The 20,242-nt window shown below is 43.6% G+C and overlaps 1 protein-coding gene across 1 annotated transcript; it reads left to right on the plus strand.

Annotated features, from left to right (window-relative positions):
* The first annotated feature begins 9,194 nt into the window (after positions 1-9,194).
* LOC144466501 (trace amine-associated receptor 1-like) lies at positions 9,195-10,187 on the plus strand. Its single transcript, XM_078173564.1, has one exon. The coding sequence runs from the start codon at positions 9,195-9,197 to the stop codon at positions 10,185-10,187; it is 993 nt and encodes a 330-aa protein (XP_078029690.1).
* The last annotated feature ends 10,055 nt before the right edge of the window (positions 10,188-20,242 follow it).

Raw genomic sequence — 20,242 nt, forward strand, 5'->3', positions numbered from 1 at the left:
GACATCAGCGGTGAGGGAGGCCACCAGGCTGAAGAAGGAGGCCTTTTGGGTCTGGTTGGCCTAGGGGTCACCTGAAGCAGCAGACAGGTATCGGTTGGCCTGAAGGGCTTCAGCTGTGATGGTTGGCAAAGCAAAAACCTCCCAGAAACCTGTGGGAGGAGTTTGGGGAGGCTATGGAGAAGGACTTTCAGTTGGCCTCAAGGAAGTTCTGGCAAACTGTTAGAGACCGAAAGAAGGGTAAGCAGGGCTTGTCTCATGCTGTGCTCAGCAAAGAAGGAGAACTGCTGACCCAAACAGGGGATATTGTTGAGTGGTGGAAGGAGCACTTTCAGGAACTCTGGAACCAAGCTATCATGTCCCCTGTGGAGGAGGCAGAAGCCTCTTCGTCTTTTGTGTAATAAAATATTTGGAAACAAAAATGTATGCTTTGGTGTACTTTTACAGAGTTTTGCAATATGTATAGCCTACCTACGTATCAAAATGTATAATTTTCAGCAGTTGGAGGTATAAATGCTCAGAAGTCTAGTGTGTTTCATTTTGTAACTTAAAGGCTTCAGAAAACATACAAGACACAATTTTAGTAAACGTCAGTTATCTGCATTATAAAAACCATCGTGGTGGCTCTAGGACAAGTGCACTTACATTGATCACTTCCATAAAATAAAACGAGAAATTGGAGAAGATTGAAAAAATTGTTAAAATTAAATTAGGGGACTAATCACATTTGTATTGTCTCTGTGTGTTTTTGAAGCTGACATGTCCTGACAGTCAAGAAACCCCCCCCCAAGTCTGTTGATTTCTGCCACATTGACGAGTGATTGCAACTGAGCGATGAAGCTATATCAAAGGGGCGAACCGAGCGACAGTGGAAAAAAACAGGTCCGGAGTGAACACAGCTTTAGAGTTTCTTCCATGGGGTGGTTGGGCTCAGCCGTAGAGACAGGTTAAGGAGCTCGGACATCTGGATGGGGCTCAGAGTAAAATCGCTGTTCCTTCACGATGAAAAGGGTTAGTTGAGATGGTTTGGGATCAGGATGCCTCTTGTGCGCCACTTGTTGGAAGTGTTCTGGGCATGTCCCACTGGTAGGAGGCCCCAGGGTAGACCCAGAACACGCTGGAGAGATTAAAGACATCATTGGCCTGGGAATGGCCTGGGGTCCCTCAGGATGAGCTGCGCTTGGCCTGCTGCCTCTGCAACCTGGCCCTGGATAAGCGGATGAAAATGGATGGATAAGATAAGATAAGATAAGATACACCTTTATTGATCCCACAACTGAGAAATTCCAGTGTCACAGCAGTCAAGGAGAAAGAGTCAGATTAAAAATTTCAAAATTTAAACTAATAAAACTTAAAACTTATAAACTAGGCATGCAAAATAAAGTACAAAAATACAAGAAACGGCGATAAATAATATTAATAATAATAATAATAATAATAATAATGAGAAGTGGATAATAATAAGCAGTGAATAAAAATGAGCAGTGGATTAAAGAGAGCACATCTAGTGCATGTGATTGTATGTGCAAAAAACAGCAAACAGCTGCGGTGTTTATAAAGTGTCCATAGTGTCCATAAAGAGTCCATGGTGCAGTTTACTGTGAGCAGTGCTGGTTATGTAGCCTGACAGCAGCAGGCAGGAAAAACCTGCCATAGCATGCCACTCCGTAAAAGATGGTGGCATCACACCATAGTGTCAAAGAAGGTCTTCAGGAGCGCCCCCTGCACTCCAAAAGACCTGAGCCGCCTCAGCTGGTAGAGTCTGCTTTGGCCTTTCCTGTATAGTGCTGTTATGTGATCAGTCCAGTCCAGTTTATTGTTAAGATGAACACCCAGGTACTTGTAAGATGTCACCATCTCAATGTCCTTTCCCTGGATGTCCACCGGTGTTGGGGGGAGGAGTCTGCGCCTGCGGAAATCCACCACCAGCTCTTTGGTTTTCCCCGCATTGATCTGAAGGTGGTTCCTCAGGCACCAGTGAACAAAGACCTGGTTCAGTTCTCTGTATTCCCTGTCGTTCCCATCTGTGATGAGGCCAACTATGGCAGACTCGTCAGAGAACTTCTGCAGATGACAGGTGGGGGTGTCGTATGAAAAGTTGGAAGTGTAGAGGGTGAAGAGGAACGGTGCCAGCACCGCCCCCTGCGGGGCCCCCGTACTGCAGACAGCCAAGTCCGATACACAATCCTGGGTCCTGACATACTGTGGCCGGTTAGTGAGGTAGTCCAGGATCCAGGATGTGAGGTGATTAGCCACCCCTATGTGCTCCAGTTTGTCCCTCAGAAGTGCAGGCTGTATGGTGTTGAAAGTGCTGGAGAAATCAAAGAACATGATTCTCACAGAGCTTCCAGGCTTCTCCAGGTGAGAAAGAGTTCTATGCAGGAGGAAGATGATGGCGTCGTCCACCCCAATGCCAGGCTGGTAAGCAAACTGCAGCGGGTCCATTGAAGGGCCTACTGCGGGGAGGAGACGAGACAGGACCAGGCGCTCCAGAGTCTTCATGAGGTGCGATGTTAATGCCACCGGTCTGAAGCTGCTGAAGTCCTTGGGGTGCAGAGTCTTGGGCACAGGTACCACGCAGTATGTCTTCCACAGCTGTGATACTCTCCCAAGCCTATATAAACTATACTGCACAGTTGGTCTGCGCAGGACATCAGGAGCCTGGAGCTGATGCCGTCTGGACCCGCAGCCTTCCTCGTCTTTATCCTCCTCAGCTGATCTCGCACCTGACAGGTAGTGAAGGACAAGCTGGAGAAGGGGGGGCTGTGTGCTGGGGGGTGGAGATGATGAGGTGGGGGGAGGCGTGGGGGGTGCTGAGATGTCCGGGGAAGCGGGGGTGGGGGAGGTGTTGAAGCAGTGTGCCAGGAGTATAGGTGGGGGTAAGGTGAAGGTGAGGATGAGGGGGGTTGCAGCCGTGATGTCTGGGCCAGGGGAGGGGCAGACTGATCAAATCTATTGAAGAACAGATTTAGATCATTCACCCACCTCTGGTCGCCTCTGGCCTGGGAATCTGGCTGTTTGTGTCCTGAGATGGTTGTCAGACCTCTCCAAACTCCGCTGACATCACTCTGCTGCAGCTGTTCCTCCATCTTCTTTTCATATCCTTCCTTTCCCCGACTGATGTTTCTCCGTAGCTCCTTCTGCATGGCCTTCAGCTCCTCCTTGGTTCCAGAGTTAAAAACTCTCCGCTTCCCTTCAGGAGAGCTTTTATATCTGGAGTAATCCAGGGTTTGGTGTTGGAGAAGCAGCGTACAGTTCTGGTGGGTATAGTGCTTAGTTTATGTAGTCCGTAATACATGATATCAGACTGTCACTGTCCTCCCCATGGGAATCGCTGAGTACCTCCCACACAGTGGCCTCGAAGCAGTCCCTCTGGGCCTCCTCGGCCTCATCAGATCACCTCTTCACAGTGCAGGTGGTTGCTGGTTCCCTCTGCACCAGAGGTCTGTAGACAGGCAGAAGTTGAACCAGGTTGTGATCAGCTCTTCCCAGGGGGGGCAGGGGGGGATGAGTGGTATGCCTCCTTGGTGTTGGCATAAAATAAATCCAGTGTTATATTGTCTCTGGTGTGGCAGGAAACATACTAGTGAAGGTGGGCAGGGTGGTGGATGGACAAGCGTGGTTGAATTCCCCAGAGATTAGAAGGAGGGCCTGAGGTTGCTGTGTTTGCAGCCTACTTGTAACAGAGTGGAGAATGTCACAAGCAGACTCAGCCTTTGCAGACGGGGGGACATACACTGCTACCATAATGACATGAAAAAACTCCCTGGGTAGATAATATGGTCTCATGCCAACAGCCAGCAGCTCAATGTCCCTGCAGCAATGCTGTTCCTTGATAGTGATATGCCCAGAGTTACACCATCTATCATTCACAAACACAGCCAGCCCTCCTCCTTTACTCTTACCACTGTCCACTGTCCTGTCATGTCTGATGAGCTGGAATCCATCCAGCGCGGCGATCGTGTCCGGTACTTCTGCGTTCAGCCATGTCTCTGTAAACACCAGCATGCTGCTCTGCCGGTACTCCCTCTGATGGCGAGTCAGCGCCGACAGCTTGTCCATCTTGTTGGGGAGTGATCTTAGTTCCCCATGACGACGGACGGGAGGACAGGTTTGTACAGTCTCCTCTGGTGTCGGCGCTGCACTCCGGCTTGACATCCCCATCTCCTTCTCCGCAGCTCGCGGGAAATATCGTGCCTCTCCTCCGGCCGCACCGCGGTGTGACGAAGTGCTAACAGCTGGTCCCGGGTGTAAACAGTGGAGCCACGGCTGGGCACTGGGTCCCCGCACACGATCATGTCCTCAACTTTATTTATTACTCAACTCAACTTTATTTATAGAGCACTTTAAAAACAACCACAGCTGAAACAAAGTGCTGTACAAAAATAAAAACATAAGACAAACAATAAAACAATAAAACAGTAAAAGAAGAGTCTCACGCTGGATTAAAAGCCAAGGAGTAAAAATGGGTTTTAAGACTGGTTTTAAAAACGGACAGTGAGGGGGCCAGTCTAATGTGGACAGGTAAATCATTCCACAATTTGGGAGCCGCCACAGAAAAGGCTCTATCCCCTCTGAGCTTCCGCTTAGACCTCGGTACATCCAGGAGCAGCTGATCAGCTGACCTGAGGCACCAAGCAGGAGCGTAGGAATGAAGCAGCTCAGAGAGGTAAGGCGGGGTGAGACCATTTAAAGATTTAAAAACAAATAAAAGAATCTTAAAATGAATTCTAAAGTGCACGGGCAGCCAGTGGAGGGAGGCCAGAATGGGCGTAATGTGTTCCCTCTTACATGCTCCAGTTAAGAGCCGAGCAGTGGCGTTCTGAACCAACTGGAGACATGCGAGGGAAGACTGGCTGACTCCAAAATAAAGTGCGTTACAGTAATCCAGCCGGGACATGATGAAGGCATGGATTACTATTTCAAAGTGCTGTTGTGCAAGAAAAGGTTTAACCTTTGCCAGCTGCCTAAGGTGAAAGAAGCTGGACTTAACCACTGCACCAATTTGACGCTCCAATTTAAAACCACTGTCCATCTTAAAACCCAAGTTAGAAACTGTTGGCTTCACATATAGTGCCAAGGGGCCCAAATCAACAGGGGGGGTATCACAAGAGTTATTTGGACCAAACACCATCACCTCTGTTTTCTTTTCATTGAAATTTAAAAGGTTTAAGGCCATCCAGGCTTTAATGTCATCAAGACATGACAGAAGCGGTTGTACGGAGAAAGCATCTCTCTTCTTCAGCGGCACATAAATCTGACTATCATCAGCATAACAATGGAAGGAGATGCCATGCTTTCTAAGAATGGAACCCAGAGGAAGCAAATACAATGAAAAAAGCAGGGGCCCTAAAATTGAGTCCTGTGGAACCCCATATGACAGAGGAGCAGAGTGGGACTCAGAACCAGCAAGGCTAAAAGCTTATGGGGACAACACCAGAAGACAGACTGCTGTTAATGATGGCAAGGACCAGCTGCCCTATACTAGGGAAGATTTCTTTGAAAAAGTGAGGAGGGACAGCATCACAAGGGGAACCTGATGGCTTGATATGGCCAACCACATCTTCTAAAAGTGACAAGGTCACAAGCTCAAATTTATCAAACACAGCCTGGCAAGGGACAGAGACAGAGGGGTCAGAGGCAGGCGCTGAAATGAGAGCCCTTGTGTTAACAACCTTGTCTATGAAAAAGTGCAGGAAGTTATTGCATCGCTCAGGGGATGCTTCCAATCAGACAGACTGCGGGTGCAGACTGGTTTTGAATAACACACGAGGGTTATGGCTATTTGACACAATGAGGTTTGACAAGTATTCTCTTTTGACTTCCTTAATAGTGTTCTGATAACGGTGCCAACAGTCCTTTAAGATTTGGAATGAAACATGAAGCTTGTCCTTCTTCCACCTGCGTTCAGCTTTGCGGCACTCCCGTCGAACTGCACGAGTCCTGTCACTGAACCAGGGCTCGGGTTTCACTTTAGGCTGCGTTGTTTTTAATGGAGCCACAGAGTCCAGAATGGTTCGGCATGAGGAGTGGAACCAGGAGCTGAGCTCCTCCGTGTCAGCAGACATTGAGTCAGAGGAGGCACAGAGCTGATCGAAAGCAGCAGAGAACTGACCAGCAGTGGAAGGGTTAAAAGTCCGACGGCGCTGAGCAGGAGCGCAAGATTTAACTGCAGTACAAGAAAAACCAACTTCAAACAATACGGGCATATGATCAGAAATGACATTTTCACAGATCTCCAAGTTAAACACAGACAAACCATGAGAAAGAACGAGATCTAATGTATGACCATGTTCGTGTGTGGGACGAGACACACACTGCACCAAATTAAAAGAGTCAATAAGGCTTAAAAAGTCCTTCACCAACGGCTTATCAGGACAGCACATATGAATATTAAAATCCCCAAGAAAAAGGACACGATCGTAGTTTGGCATGATTTCAGCCAGAAAATCTGAAAAGTCTTTCACAAAGTCCTCATTGTACTTGGGGGGCCGGTAGATGACAGCACACATCACTGGGTCAGAGCGACCCACCTCAAATAAAGTCGCTTCGAAGCTGGAGAAAGAAGATGACACAGCGCACTGCTTACATTTAAAGTCATTTTTATAAACAGTCGCCGTTCCTCCTCCACGGCCTGACGTCCGCGGGGAGTTAAAATAAGAACAACCAGCCGGTAACAGTTCGACAAGAGCGCTGCACTCACCAGCACCGATCCAAGTCTCTGTCACACAGAGAAAATCCAGGCCACGGGAGCTGAAGAAATCCCTCAGGATAAAAGTTTTGTTTGCCAGTGATCTGGCATTTACCAGGCCAATCCTGGCAGGAGACGGGGCCTATGTTTCGGCGGATCGGGGAGCCCGGAGCAGCGCCTTCAGGTTCCAGAGATTCACCCCGCACTGAGAGAGCCGGGGAGAGCAGGGGCGGCGGAGCCGGAATCCCTCAACCAGACCGGTGACAGGTACCAGGCAGGCGTCGATCGGGTCCAGGAAACGTCGGGGCACAGCAAAGGGAAAGGATAATCCATGTCCTGACCGGGAAATGGACGAAGATCGTGCCAGGCAGACCTTCAGCTTCACCAGCCGACCGCCGCGTTTACCGTGGCGACGGAGAGAGGCCCGGTAAAGGTGAGTCGGGATTTCAGACAGGAGCGGGGGCAGAGTTTTCTGTCCACCGTGATCAAATATACTTAGATCTCTGACATTATGTCTCAGATCTAAGAGGGATTGGCGATCATACACCAGCAGAGACTCGATCTGTACAGTGCCAAGGATCAGAAACAACAAAAATACCAGCCAAAGTGGGTGCAGCAGACGGCCAGCCATACACACCGGCGCCATCTTTTTTATGTCCGTGGAAAAACAGGAGAAAGACCGCTATAAAGAGAGCAGTCTTAATCTCCATAACAAAACAAAACATAAGTGCTAGCTAGCTAACTGAAAAAAACTCCAAATAAGAAAGTTAAATGAAAAAGAAATTGAAGAAAGCTCAGCGGTGAGCAGGAGCTGCTGTAACAGGCGTCCACACTGGGGGCGCCATCTTAGTCTTTTGATGAATGGATGGATGACATTTATGAACATACACATGGCCTACAATCAAATCTGAGTTTTCTGCGCCGTTCATGATTTACTAACATTTCATGAATGAGACCTGGCACCTTTAATTCATCTCATCGCTTGTGTTGATATCAGTGAAGGAAAAAAAAAGACTTGTGTTAGCCAGCAGCAGGGCAACAGCTTAAAAACTGTGACATCCTTCCTCGGCCTTCACCACTGTCAGATCTTCCATAAGGCTGGCTGATGGGGGGCTGACATGGAAATATTAAAGCCAGTGGTGAGGTCTGTGAATGCATCACCAGTGACTTGGAAAGTTCTGAGCTGTGGTGAGGTTTATTGAACAATCATTGCCAGCATGGAAAGTTTCCAATTGTAGTGGGGTCCTTGAATTCATCATCTTCGGCTGACCTGCAGCTGAGAGTGTGCCATTGTGTCTAATCCTCTCATCTCCTGTGGAAATTTGGAGTGAGAATTAAATGTGTTTATTTGTTTTATGTTAATCAGAGCCACCATACAGTGTGATGTGAACTATTTAAGACCATCACACAGTGCATGACGTGATAAAGGGGTACAGCGCTGTGAAGCCACTGATTAACAGTGATTACATTTGTGTAAGTGCTTTATCCTTCGTCCTTTGCCCTCTTCCTCCTTTACAGGAGCTGGGCTGTGTGTGTGTTTGCTTTGCACAGTCATGAAACCTCATCTGAAAATGGTCTTGCGAGCCCAATTCAGTGATGGGGAAACTGAGGAGGTGGAGAGAAGAGTGGAATATGCTCTTGAGGAATGTAATTTTTTATAATCAAAACATTTTTCTCACTGCCAACATGAACATCAACACCAACAAATAGATCATTGCAGCCGTGTGCCTTGGCAATCCAACTTGTGGGATTAGTTCATGAAGTTCTCTTTATGTATGTTTGAATTATCTGTCTTGCTCTAAATTATTTACAATAGGTACTGTGTAGTGTAGTTTAAGTGCTGTGTAGTTTTAACACTTGACAACAACTACTAGAAGGCTTTTTTGGGTTTGATTCTGCAAGAGACTGTTACACCGAAATTAAGTTTGTTCTACAAACCATTTGTCACTACAACTTTAGCAGCTGCTATTACTGTGAAATAGCAATTTCTTTTGCATCATGACATCATCATGATATTACTGCATTGGGTCTAACCTGACATGAACTTGTCAGAGTGGCCCTATTCTTACAAATATCATAGCCAGTCTACCAAGAGGTGAATTGGATTTTCCATTCCATAAAATAATTCATAAAGGACTGAAAAAAAAAAAAAAAATTCTCATATACAGTTCTGTATGTTTGTCTGGTATCTAATACCATTACAAAGTCCCACTTCTGATTGGACAATAATAGAGTGTAGTCATTATGATAATGAGATAGGGGTTGATAAAAACAGTGTGCACAGTGGCACTGTAATGAAGAACACCCATCAATACTGCAAACTATCTTGAGCATTTAAAAGGTACGACAAAGAAGAAATCTTTTTCCAGAGATTATTATTGTAGTTTTGCATCAATGAATGTCACCACATTTTAAGATAAACATACAGCTTTCATACTTAAAATGTTGTTAGTTCTGAATGGAAGCTGTTTATTCTTAATGGAAATTCTTGCAGGAATAAAGAAACATGGCACCAGAAGTCAGCCGCACTGATGTGAATGACATACATCCCTGTTATGAAATATATAATGTCTCCTACAGACTGACAAGCACTCCTTCTACAATATGTGTTTTAATATTTATTTTTCTTGGGTCATTATCTGTTGTCACAGTATGTGGAAACCTTCTGGTAATAATCTCTATCATTTACTTCAAACAGCTCCACACTCCTACAAACTCTCTCATCCTCTCTCTGGCTGTAGCTGACCTGCTTGTTGGTCTTGTAGTTTTTCCTCTCAGCATGGCCTTCTCTCTTAGCTCATGTTTACATTATGAACATTTATTTTGCAAAGTGAGAGATAGCTTTGATGTAACACTGAGCACAGCTTCCATTCTGAATTTATGTTGTATTTCCATAGACAGATATTATGCAGTGTGTCAGCCTCTGACATACAGAACTAAGATAAATGTTAAAGTTGTTGTGGTCATGATCCTGGTCAGCTGGAGTGTGTCTGTTTTAGTAGCCATTGGCTTTCTAATTCCAGGATTAAACCATGAAAAATGTGACGATAATTGTTTTATTGATCTTCTACTTGCACAAATTGTGGGACCCATTTTCTCATTTTACCTCCCAGTGATCATAATGCTCTGTATCTACCTGAAGATTTTCCTTGTGGCAGAGAGACAGGCACGCAGCATCAGGAACACAACATGTCAGAGCACAAAATGTGGAGCAACTGTAGGTAAACATGAGAGAAAGGCCACCAAAACTCTTGCAACAGTTATGGGAGTTTTTCTGATGTGCTGGACTCCTTTCTTTCTCTGTTTTACTTTTCAGCTTTTGGATAATGTGTCAGTGCCACTTCCGCTGTTTGAAACTCTTAACTGGCTTACACTGTCAAATTCAATGCTCAATCCATTTATTTATGCTTTCTTTTACAGCTGGTTCAGGTCAGCTTTCAGAATGATCATTTCTGGGAAAATATTTCAAGGTGATTTTGCAGATACAAAATTGCTCTGACATATTCTGTGTGCTAAAATAGTCAACAAACAAGTCAGTACAGAAAAAAAATTGCCCAACAATTAATGCAACCACGTAAAAGGCTTAAGCACACTATGTGAACATCTACATGTACAGTATATTCTGGGTGTGTCTTTTCCAACACTTGCTGGAACAATATGATGCTTTCATCAAGGGAAATATTTAACATGATATTGATCTTGTTTGAGTTTATAGACTGTTTTTAGCAAAAAGGGAAGTAGCAAAAATGCATCTGTGATATCAATGAGTGAATTTTTACAAACATCTAAAACTAAGCACAAAAAGTAAGGAAATTTGTGTTTGGTAGATTATTTCTTTGTTGTAACAATGCTCCTTGGCAATAAATCTTATACCGCTGGAAAGCCCGTTTATTTCCCTTTTAAATGGTGCCACGTAAGGAACATGCATTAGCAGCAGAGCTGAGTATGTGGGTTGGGTCCATGAAAAATTTGTCAAATCTTCTCTGCCATTCTTTTGCTATTGACACTTGTTTTGAGCTTCTTGTACCTGTGAACATGGGCCCTGCTACAGTGTCAGTTGGTGTCTGCTCCAAGAATCGGCATTCCACTTTTGACTGATCTGGATAGGGCCCATGCGATAGGGCAACTTTAAGTTGGTGTTCCGCACAATCAAGTTGCGGCATTATTTGGAGTGAGCCCTAGTACCATCTGCAAACTGAAGACCAAGTTCCATATAAGGAGTAGGGCTGTGACGGTATGTATTTTTTCTCACAGCACTGACAGAGTGACGTATCACTGCGGTATGGCAGTGATACGTCACAGCAATATAAGGCTAAATAATTATTCTGTTGTTAAGTTTTTAGCACGTCTCTGTCCATGCACACGTGCTTGCCAGAAGCTTCTCTTATCAGATTTGTGTTATAATAAACATTTCTTTAAGTAAGATTAACTGAGGCTCATCAAGTTATTTTTTATCAAAATGATGAGAGTACAGAGGGTGAATGTGACCTGACCTCCAAATATGATTTCGAGCAATGATAGCCAATACTTTATAGAGAGTTATATTAGTGCCAAAATGCCATCATCATATGTATTATGGAGAAGCAGGGCGCTGCTGCTGACACTGTGTTTCACCTCTTTTGGCATGTCTATTTCAGGGCTCTCAAGTCTCACGCTTTGAGAGTGTGACACAGCATTTTAACATTTTCACACTCTCATCCGCCACATCTGGTATTTCTCACGCATAAAAAAATGATTAGGGTAAGGCCCACCAAGTTACATCGCTGTATATGTAGTGCAACGTGTTGCAAGACGCTGTGGGTACCGCAGAGCTCAACAAGCGCTTGCCACGCTCCAGCCAATAAAAATAAGACACAGCTACCCACCAGCCAATCAAAAAATAACATACAGCTACCTATCAGCCAATTAGAAAATTGCATTGCTGTATCCGGGTGAGATACAGGTTATCTGACCGCAGCAAGAAGAGGGTGCACACACACGGCAGGGGTGCCTTATCACATGTGTACAGTAAGTCATCTCATCATTTGATTTTGTAGCCTACTGAATGAAATTAGGAAAACAATGAGAGCTTATCTCAGGGTATATCAGCTTTTACCTAACAGTTTGACAAGACTGCATGTGAACTTTAGTCAACAGAATCCCTGTGAACAGAGTGCTGGTGGTTTAGTGAATAGAGCAGATGCCTTATATATATATATATATATATATATATATATATATATATATGGCTTTTGCCGCAGCGGACCGGGTTCTGTGGCACCTGGCTGCATGTCACTCCGTCTGCCCTCTGCTGGCTAAAAGAGGGGATGATGAATCCAAACCTGCCCGGTTATACATTGATAAGGGTGGACGGGGACAATACACTATCACGGAAATCAGTTGGTGGTGGCATGTGTCTTTTTGTTGACAATCGATGGGCCACACAGTACACTGTTCGGGAGAAAGTCTGCACCCGCGATTATGAAATCCTGGTGGTATCTTTTTGACCCTTCTACTTGCCTAGAGAACTTGGCCAGATCAACATCATATTACCCTATATACCTGGACCAGACTTTGACGGGGTGGCAGCGAAGATTGCAGAAAGCTACAACAACGCGCTTGTAGCAGCTATTTGTCCTCAATTTAGTGATCAAAAATCAAAATATCAAAAAATAGATTAAGACAAAATCAAATCAAACGGATCAAACAAACAATGGCCTTTGCCGCCTCTCTTGCCCTGGTAAAAAACCATAAACCCTCCCACGTGCCTGGCTCACCTACACCTGCACACCCATATATGTAGATTCACCTAGTGCGCCCCAGCTACCCAGTACCTTCAAAATAAAAGCATTAATAAGTACTCAAATTAACTCAAACAATACTAAATATTATAAGCAAACTAAAGGTGTATTCTTCAGAACTAAACAACAAAAAATAACTAAATAATTAGTGATTAAATATTACAAGAATAACAAATAGCTCCAACAGCGCTATCCCTATCAGCTGATCAACCTGCCTTCATTCTGGGGGACGTTAATTCCTGTGACTTGTCTAATCATCTGCCCACATTACAACAGTATGCAGATTGCCTGACCCGTCTGACGCGCACCCTGGATAGGTGCTATGGCAATTTACCCGATGCCTACAAATCCATCCATCGGCCAGCCCTGATAAAGTCCGATCATAACGTCATACATCTGCTCCCACATTACAGGGCAAAGCTGAAACGGGAGAAGCCAGTGACTAAGGATATACAGATATGGTCAGATGATTGTAAGGAGGAACTGAGAGACTGTCTGGAAGATACGGACTGGCAGATCTTTGACTCCTGTGATAACCCACATGATTTGACAGATACTATCACATCTTATGTAATGTTCTGTACAGAAACAGAATATTTCCAAATAATAAGTTATGGATAACCAGTGACTTAAAGGATTGTATAAATCAGAAAAAAAAAATATGCTTTTGTTAATGGGAATATAGAACTTCTCAAAGAGAAGAGATGTGAATTAAGAGCTAAATTGAAAAAAGCAAAAATAGAGTGCAAGGATAAAGTAGAGAAACACTTTTATTCTGGCAATGCTAAAAGAGCATAGGAAGGTCTAAATCAAATGATGGGGAGGGAGGCAAAGCAGAAACATGCCCCTGTGACCCACCTTTCTCCATCCTGGGCTAATGAATTAAACTTATTTTATAGCTGATTTGATAAGACAAATTTCTGTACTGAGCGGAATGAAGTGTCTAATTCTATCCCACAATATGTTCCACTGACACTCGCACAACATGAAATTGCCTCAAGTCTGGCATGTATAAAACCCAATAAGGCACCCAGGCCTGATGGCCTCAGAGGCAGAGTGTTAAAAGATTGTGCTATGCAATTAAAAGGAGTTTTGACTAAACTATTTCAGATCCTGCTTGACTCGTGTACAGTACCCAAAATTTGTATAAAATGCATAAAGTGCATGGAGAGAGTTTTAAGTAGACATATGACAGCTACTACATCGAACAGCCTTGACCACCTACAGTTCACATATAAAAGTAAGAGGGGCAGAGATGATACGACTGTAACCTTGTTCAACAAAGCATTTACAAGCCCCCACACACTACGTTAGAATTATTTTTATTGATTTTACATCTGCTTTTAACACCATGCAAATACATATCCTTTTGCAGCGACTCATCCATCTATGGGTTAACACTAGGACCGCCTGGATTACAGCGCCCCTCCAAGCGCCGCAACGATCTGCCAGACCGTTATATGTAACTTCATTGTTTATGCTGCCCGTGTGCTCAGAAGCACACAAAAAATGCAGTTTTGAGTAATTTCCGAGAAGTTATGATAGAATAAAAAAATATTAGAGACTATAGAATAGGACTGACAACCTCTCCAATGTCTCATGTCAATTAATTAACACTATTTGTCGGCTTTTTATAATGCCTTTTTTTTCTTTTTTTTCTGCTGCGCTGCTGCTGCGCCGTGTCTCCAGTTGAAAGTGGTGATTTGCTAAATACATTCTACAATAATAAATTAGATTAACTTTTGGTCTATAATATTGTTGGCTATATTACACATTTTAATAAAAAAAACTTTAAGGGCCAGTGTGTAAAATGGGTTGAAAACAGTGACATCAGTGGTCAAATTCTAGATTGCAGGGCTCACTCGCTCACCCCTCCCGTCGGGTAAATGACGGTGGCCTTGTAGGGACAAAAAGCCTTGCGCACAAGTTTTTCAGGAGTAGGTCTATCTAGCGACGAGGTGAATGTTTATTTAGAAATCTAAGCCATGTTACGATATTGTAATGAATCACTCACGAGCAGGAGACCAGAGAAGCGTTCGGGAAAAAGGCCAGTTTATTTGAGCACTCCAAAAACTCCGGTAACACTCCAGGGGGTAAAAGACTCCGTCCCAAACTCTGACTCTTCTAGCGTAACAGACACACTTCATAACTTTACACACATACTCGTTTACCATACAGAGTGGGGACCCCCCCCTCTCTCTGCTCTATCTCCAGCCCGCACACTGACTGACAGCGTAGCCGGTAAACAGAGCTCAGCTGTTTATTTAGCCTAGCGATATCTCCGGACTATAGTAGCTGCAATGGACGACTTTGAACGAGATTTTGAAGAGTTTCTTGTAGCGGACACAGACCCAGAGCCATACCTGTTTGAGCCGGAGCATACAGATGAGGAACTCCATGTGTTTGATGCTGAGCGGGCGAGAAGAGAGGCTGAATGCACAGAATGGGATTCGGTGCTACCATCGCTGGGGAGATATATCATCAGGAGGAAAAGCGCAGCAGAGAATGCATCACAAGGAGTGAAGTTGCGTCTTCTTTTCCTCGCAGATGACGGTTCGGGTTCATTCTCTCCTGTTGCGTGGTAAGTGTGGTCCATTCGCAATCTTAAAACTAAAAAAACTTTCCACTACTCTCTATCGACGAACTACTAACACTCTCTGCTGTTTCCTCCTCCTTCTTCCTTCCTTCCGCTGTCTTCGTTGGTTTATTTATACACGCGAAACGCATTCTCTGGCTGGCTGGATTGTCCACTCGGGCTGCCTTACATACATGGCGGCGCAAGATGGCGACCTCTCTAAAGCAAGGCCCTTGATATATATATATATATATATATATAAACGCATAATTATAAGGCTACAAAAACCAAACGAATTTTATTTTATAGCAATTATACACTTGTATAAACATATTAATGGGTAGAATATTCAGATTCAGATTCAGATTGACAATAAACCATGCCAAATATTACACACTGGCCCTTTAAGAATAATAGAAATAAACACCGAAATAATTAGTGGAAACTTTTTTTATTGATACTCCTCCTCTCTGACATACTAACACACATACACACACACACACACACACACACACACACACACATAGAACACGCGATTGAATGAATGAATGAACATTAATTAGGGATGAAAACACAATTGGAAAACAACAACAACAACAACAATAAGGCAATATGGGCACTGTCAAACTATGGAACTATGTACAAAGATGACAAAGAGAACTCAGAACATAACAGACGCATTGGTGAACAAACAATGAGCACGAACGGCATCTAATGAGGCAGACACCCTGGGCAAAAGCTGTCAACCCTTGCAGTGCACTTCCCACACACACAGGGCGCTTGCATCCCTGACAGGACAGAAGGTGTCAAATTTATCAAAATGTATAATTTTCAGTGGTCGGAGGTATAAATGCTCAGAAGTCTAGTGTGTTTCATTTTTGTAACTTAAAGGCTTCAGAAAACATACAAGACACATTTTTAGGAAAAGTCATAGGAAGAGAAGCTTGTAGGTTTTATCTAAACAGAGTTATTTGCATTATAAATAAACAGAGTTATTTGCATTATAAAAACCAACGGTCTGTTAGACCGTCTTAGCGGTTCTAGTGCTAATGGTGGCATTATTCATTGAATCAGAGATTTCCTCTCAGACCGCCCACAAAGAGTCCTTGTAAATGGTATTGTCTCAGATGAGATCGTATTGAACACAGGGGCACCACAAGATACAATTTTTTCACCCTCTCTTTTCTCTGTGTACACAAATGAGTTCAATATTGATCATGCATACTTTCGTTTATTTAAAGGGGAAGTTCTGTTTTTCACAATCTGGACCTTTTTTCTGGCATTAAATACAGTTGTTTACTCACCCAGATAAGTTTGGTGTCATTTGGAGTCCTTCGGAAGATATTTAGATCTGCTAGAGCCGTGTACATCCATAGTGGGAATGATCGGGGCACCGACAATGAGGCTCTAAATAACACATTATCTGCCGCAAAACTCGTTCATTTCACCAATATGTTTTTCTGAATCGCTAGAGTTGCTTGTCATCATCATCCAGGTCAGTTATACTGACCTACTAACCTCTGCAAAAAAAAACACAGAGGCAATTCGTAAAGACAATCCTCTTTACCACCGAAACGTTCACCTTTCTGTTTCTCACTTTTTGTCACTGAGCACTACGTAATAATAAATTCACGTTTTGCATCAGAAGTGCCTCTGCTTTTTGTGCAGTGTGCGGGCCGTTCTACACAAGCGATGAGAAGAAACTAAAGAAATGTAAATTCTCATAGTTATTTACTTATCAAGCGACCAAATTCAAGGAAAATAAACAATTTATGGATGTGTGTAGGCTACTTACTCAATCGAAAGTTGCCCGTTCGGTCCTGCAGGCTTTGGCTGGGTCTTCCAGTTTACTTTCGGGACATGAAAAAAACAGCCCGGTTGATCATAGAAGTGAAATCCTCTGTAGTTGTGAGACAGTCATTTCTGGAGACATCCAGACATGTATCTCCTGGCCTCAAATCCCACTCGGAGCAACAAAGGCATTCCTCCTCTGTTGGCATAGTGGAACATTGTCCACAAGAACACCACCAGTTAGCATCTATTCTCGGACGTGCAGCGGTTTGTTGTTCTCTGGCCAGTTGTTCCTCTCTCTGCCTCCGCATCCTCCTTTCAAAGAGCTCCTCATCCGTATACTCTGGCTCAAAACGGTAAGGACGTCCATCATATTCAAAGTCGTCGTCCACAACCTCAAAATCTGACAAATATTCAGCCATGTTTCAAAAATCTAACAGTAGCAAATTCCAGCTGTAAACAGAGCCGTGCTATGGGTGTGCGGCGGCGCGCGCACCTGGATGACATCATCCAGGTCAGAGGTTAGTAGGTCAGTAAAAATGACCCAGATGATGATGACAAGCAACTCTAGCGATTCAGAAAAACATATTGGTGAAATGAACGAGTTTCGCGGCAGATAATGTGTTATTTAGAGCCTCATTGTCGGTGCCCCAATCATTCCCACTATATGGATGTACGCGGCTCTCGCGGATCTAAATATCTTCCGAAGGACTCCAAATGACACCAAACTTATCTGGGTGAGCAAACAACCGTATTTAATGCCAGAAATAAGGTCCAGGTTGTAAAAAACCGAACTTCCCCTTTAAGTACACAGATGATATGGCCTTGGTTGCTCTCCTGCAGGAGGGCGATACAGAAAGAGAGAATTTGTATTTTAACTATGTGAAGAGCTTTCTAAATTGGTGTTCAACCAGCTCCTTAGAAATAAATGTCTCAAAGACCAAGGAGCTAATCTTACAAAATAACAAAAATATAATGAAGCCAATAATCATCAATGGACAAATGGTCGAGATGGTTGATGATTTTGAATATTTGGGCACATACACTGCCTGGCCAAAAAAAAAGTCACCACCAAAAAAAAGGTCATACACTCTAATATTTCGTTGGACCGCCGTCTTTAGCTTTGATTACGGCACGCATTCGCTGTGGCATTGTTTTGATAAGCTTCTGCAATGTCACAAGATTTATTTCCATCCAGTGTTGCATTAATTTTTCACCAAGATCTTGCATTGATGATGGCTACTTACTGACCGCTGCGCAAAGCCTTCTCCAGCACATCCCAAAGATTCTCAATGGGGTTAAGGTCTGGACTCTGTGGTGGCCAATCCATGTGTGAAAATGATGTCTCATGCTCCCTGAACCAGTCTTTCACAATTTGAGCCCGATGAATCCTGGCATTGTCATCTTGGAATATGCCCGTGCCATCAGGGAAGAAAAAATCCATTGATGGAATAACCTGGTCATTCAGTATATTCAGGTAGTCAGCTGACCTCATTCTTTGAGCACATACTGTTGCTGAACCTAGACCTGACCAACTGCAGCAACCCCAGATCATAACACTGCCCCCACAGGCTTGTACAGTAGGCACTAGGCATGATGGGTGCATCACTTCATCTGCCTCTCTTCTTACCCTGATGCGCCCATCACTCTGGAACAGGGTAAATCTGGACTCATCAGACCACATGACCTTCTTCCATTGCTCCAGAGTCCAATCTTTATGCTCCCTAGCAAATTGAAGCCTTTTTTTCCGGTTAGCCTCACTGATTAGTGGTTTTCTTAAGGCTACACAGCTGTTCAGTCCCAATCGCTTGAGTTCCCTTCGCATTGTGCGTGTGGAAATGCTCTTACTTTCACTATTAAACATAGCCCTGAGTTCTACTGTTGTTTTTCTTCGATTTGATCTCACCAAACGTTTAAGTGATCGCCGATCACGATCATTGAGGATTTTTTTCTGGCCACATTTCTTCCTCGAAGACGATGGGTCCCCACTATCCTTCCAGTTTTTAATAATGCGTTGGACAGTTCTTAACCCAATTTTAGTAGTTTCTGCAATCTCCTTAGATGTTTTCTCTGCTTGATGCATGCCAATGATTTGACCCTTCTCAAACAGACTAACATCTTTTCCACGACCACGGGATGTGTCTTTCGACATGGTTGTTTAGGAAATGAGAAGCAACTCATTGCACCAGTTGGGGTTAAATAACTTGTTGCCAGCTGAAAGATAATCGCCCATGCAGTAATTATCCAATAGGAGGCTCGTACCTATTTGCTTAGTTAAATCCAGGTGGCGACTTTTTTTTTGGCCAGGCAGTGTACATTAACAGCAGTCTTACATTTCAAATGAATACAGATCACATTTTTAAAAAATGTTCACAACGCCTCCACTTGCTACGCAAGCTCAATAATTTTGGAGTGAGTCAAACTATTTTAGAAACAGTATGAGCCTGGTGGAAAGTATTTTATCATTTAATATGATTATGTCGTATGGAAATCTGAACATTAAATGGAGAAACAAACTGCAGAAAATAGTGAGCGTGGCCTCCAAGATCTTAGGGAAGCCACAGAAGCAGCTGAGTAGTCTGTACGTGAATTAATGTGAATATGTGTTGATTGTATACTGTATTGCAAATGCAGTCATAATTTTTCATATTTTCTATTCTCTGCTCCACAGTGTTTTATTATGTTTTGTGTGTCCTCTTGCCTTGAGACATGTCAATGGTGGAACCAAAGACAAATTTCCACTCTGTGGACTGTAAAGTTTTCATATTCGTATTCGTAAGCTGAGAGATGGATAGAGTACGAGGGTCATAAGGACAGAGGGATGTCGTATGCTGTAAAGCCCTGTGAGGCAAATTGTGATTTGTGATATTGGGCTTTATAAATAAAATTGATTGATTGATTGATTGAGTACAGCACAGCATCTTTCCCCGCTCCATCCAAGGACTGGTACTTTAACTGGTACCACTGGGAAAAACAATATTACACCATTACAAGCTTAGCAGGACTGTCAGCCTTTATCAATGTATGTGTTATGTGTATTGTTATGATGTTTTCACTAAGTTATTGTTGTGATCTTTTTTGTAGTTATGTCATTGGGTAGATGGCTCCTGCAAAGCTTAGCTGATTTTAATTTGGTGTGCTTTACACAGTCAAAGTGTTGCATGCAACGAAACATCCTCCGAGCTAATCCGGCGACCTACATTATAAATCTTTTTTTATTTATTTATTTTTTTATATATACTTTATTAATCCCAGAGGGGAAATTCAATTTTTCAGACTGTTTGTCAATTACACACAGGTCCGAACACACACATGCACAAACTGGACCTATACATGCACTAAGTGGAGAGATGTCAGAGTGGGCTGCCCATGACAGGCGCTCTGAGCAGTTGGGGGGTTCGGTGCCTT

Source organism: Epinephelus lanceolatus, chromosome 13, assembly GCF_041903045.1.
Source record: "Epinephelus lanceolatus isolate andai-2023 chromosome 13, ASM4190304v1, whole genome shotgun sequence".
Taxonomy (NCBI): Eukaryota; Metazoa; Chordata; class Actinopteri; order Perciformes; family Serranidae; genus Epinephelus; species Epinephelus lanceolatus.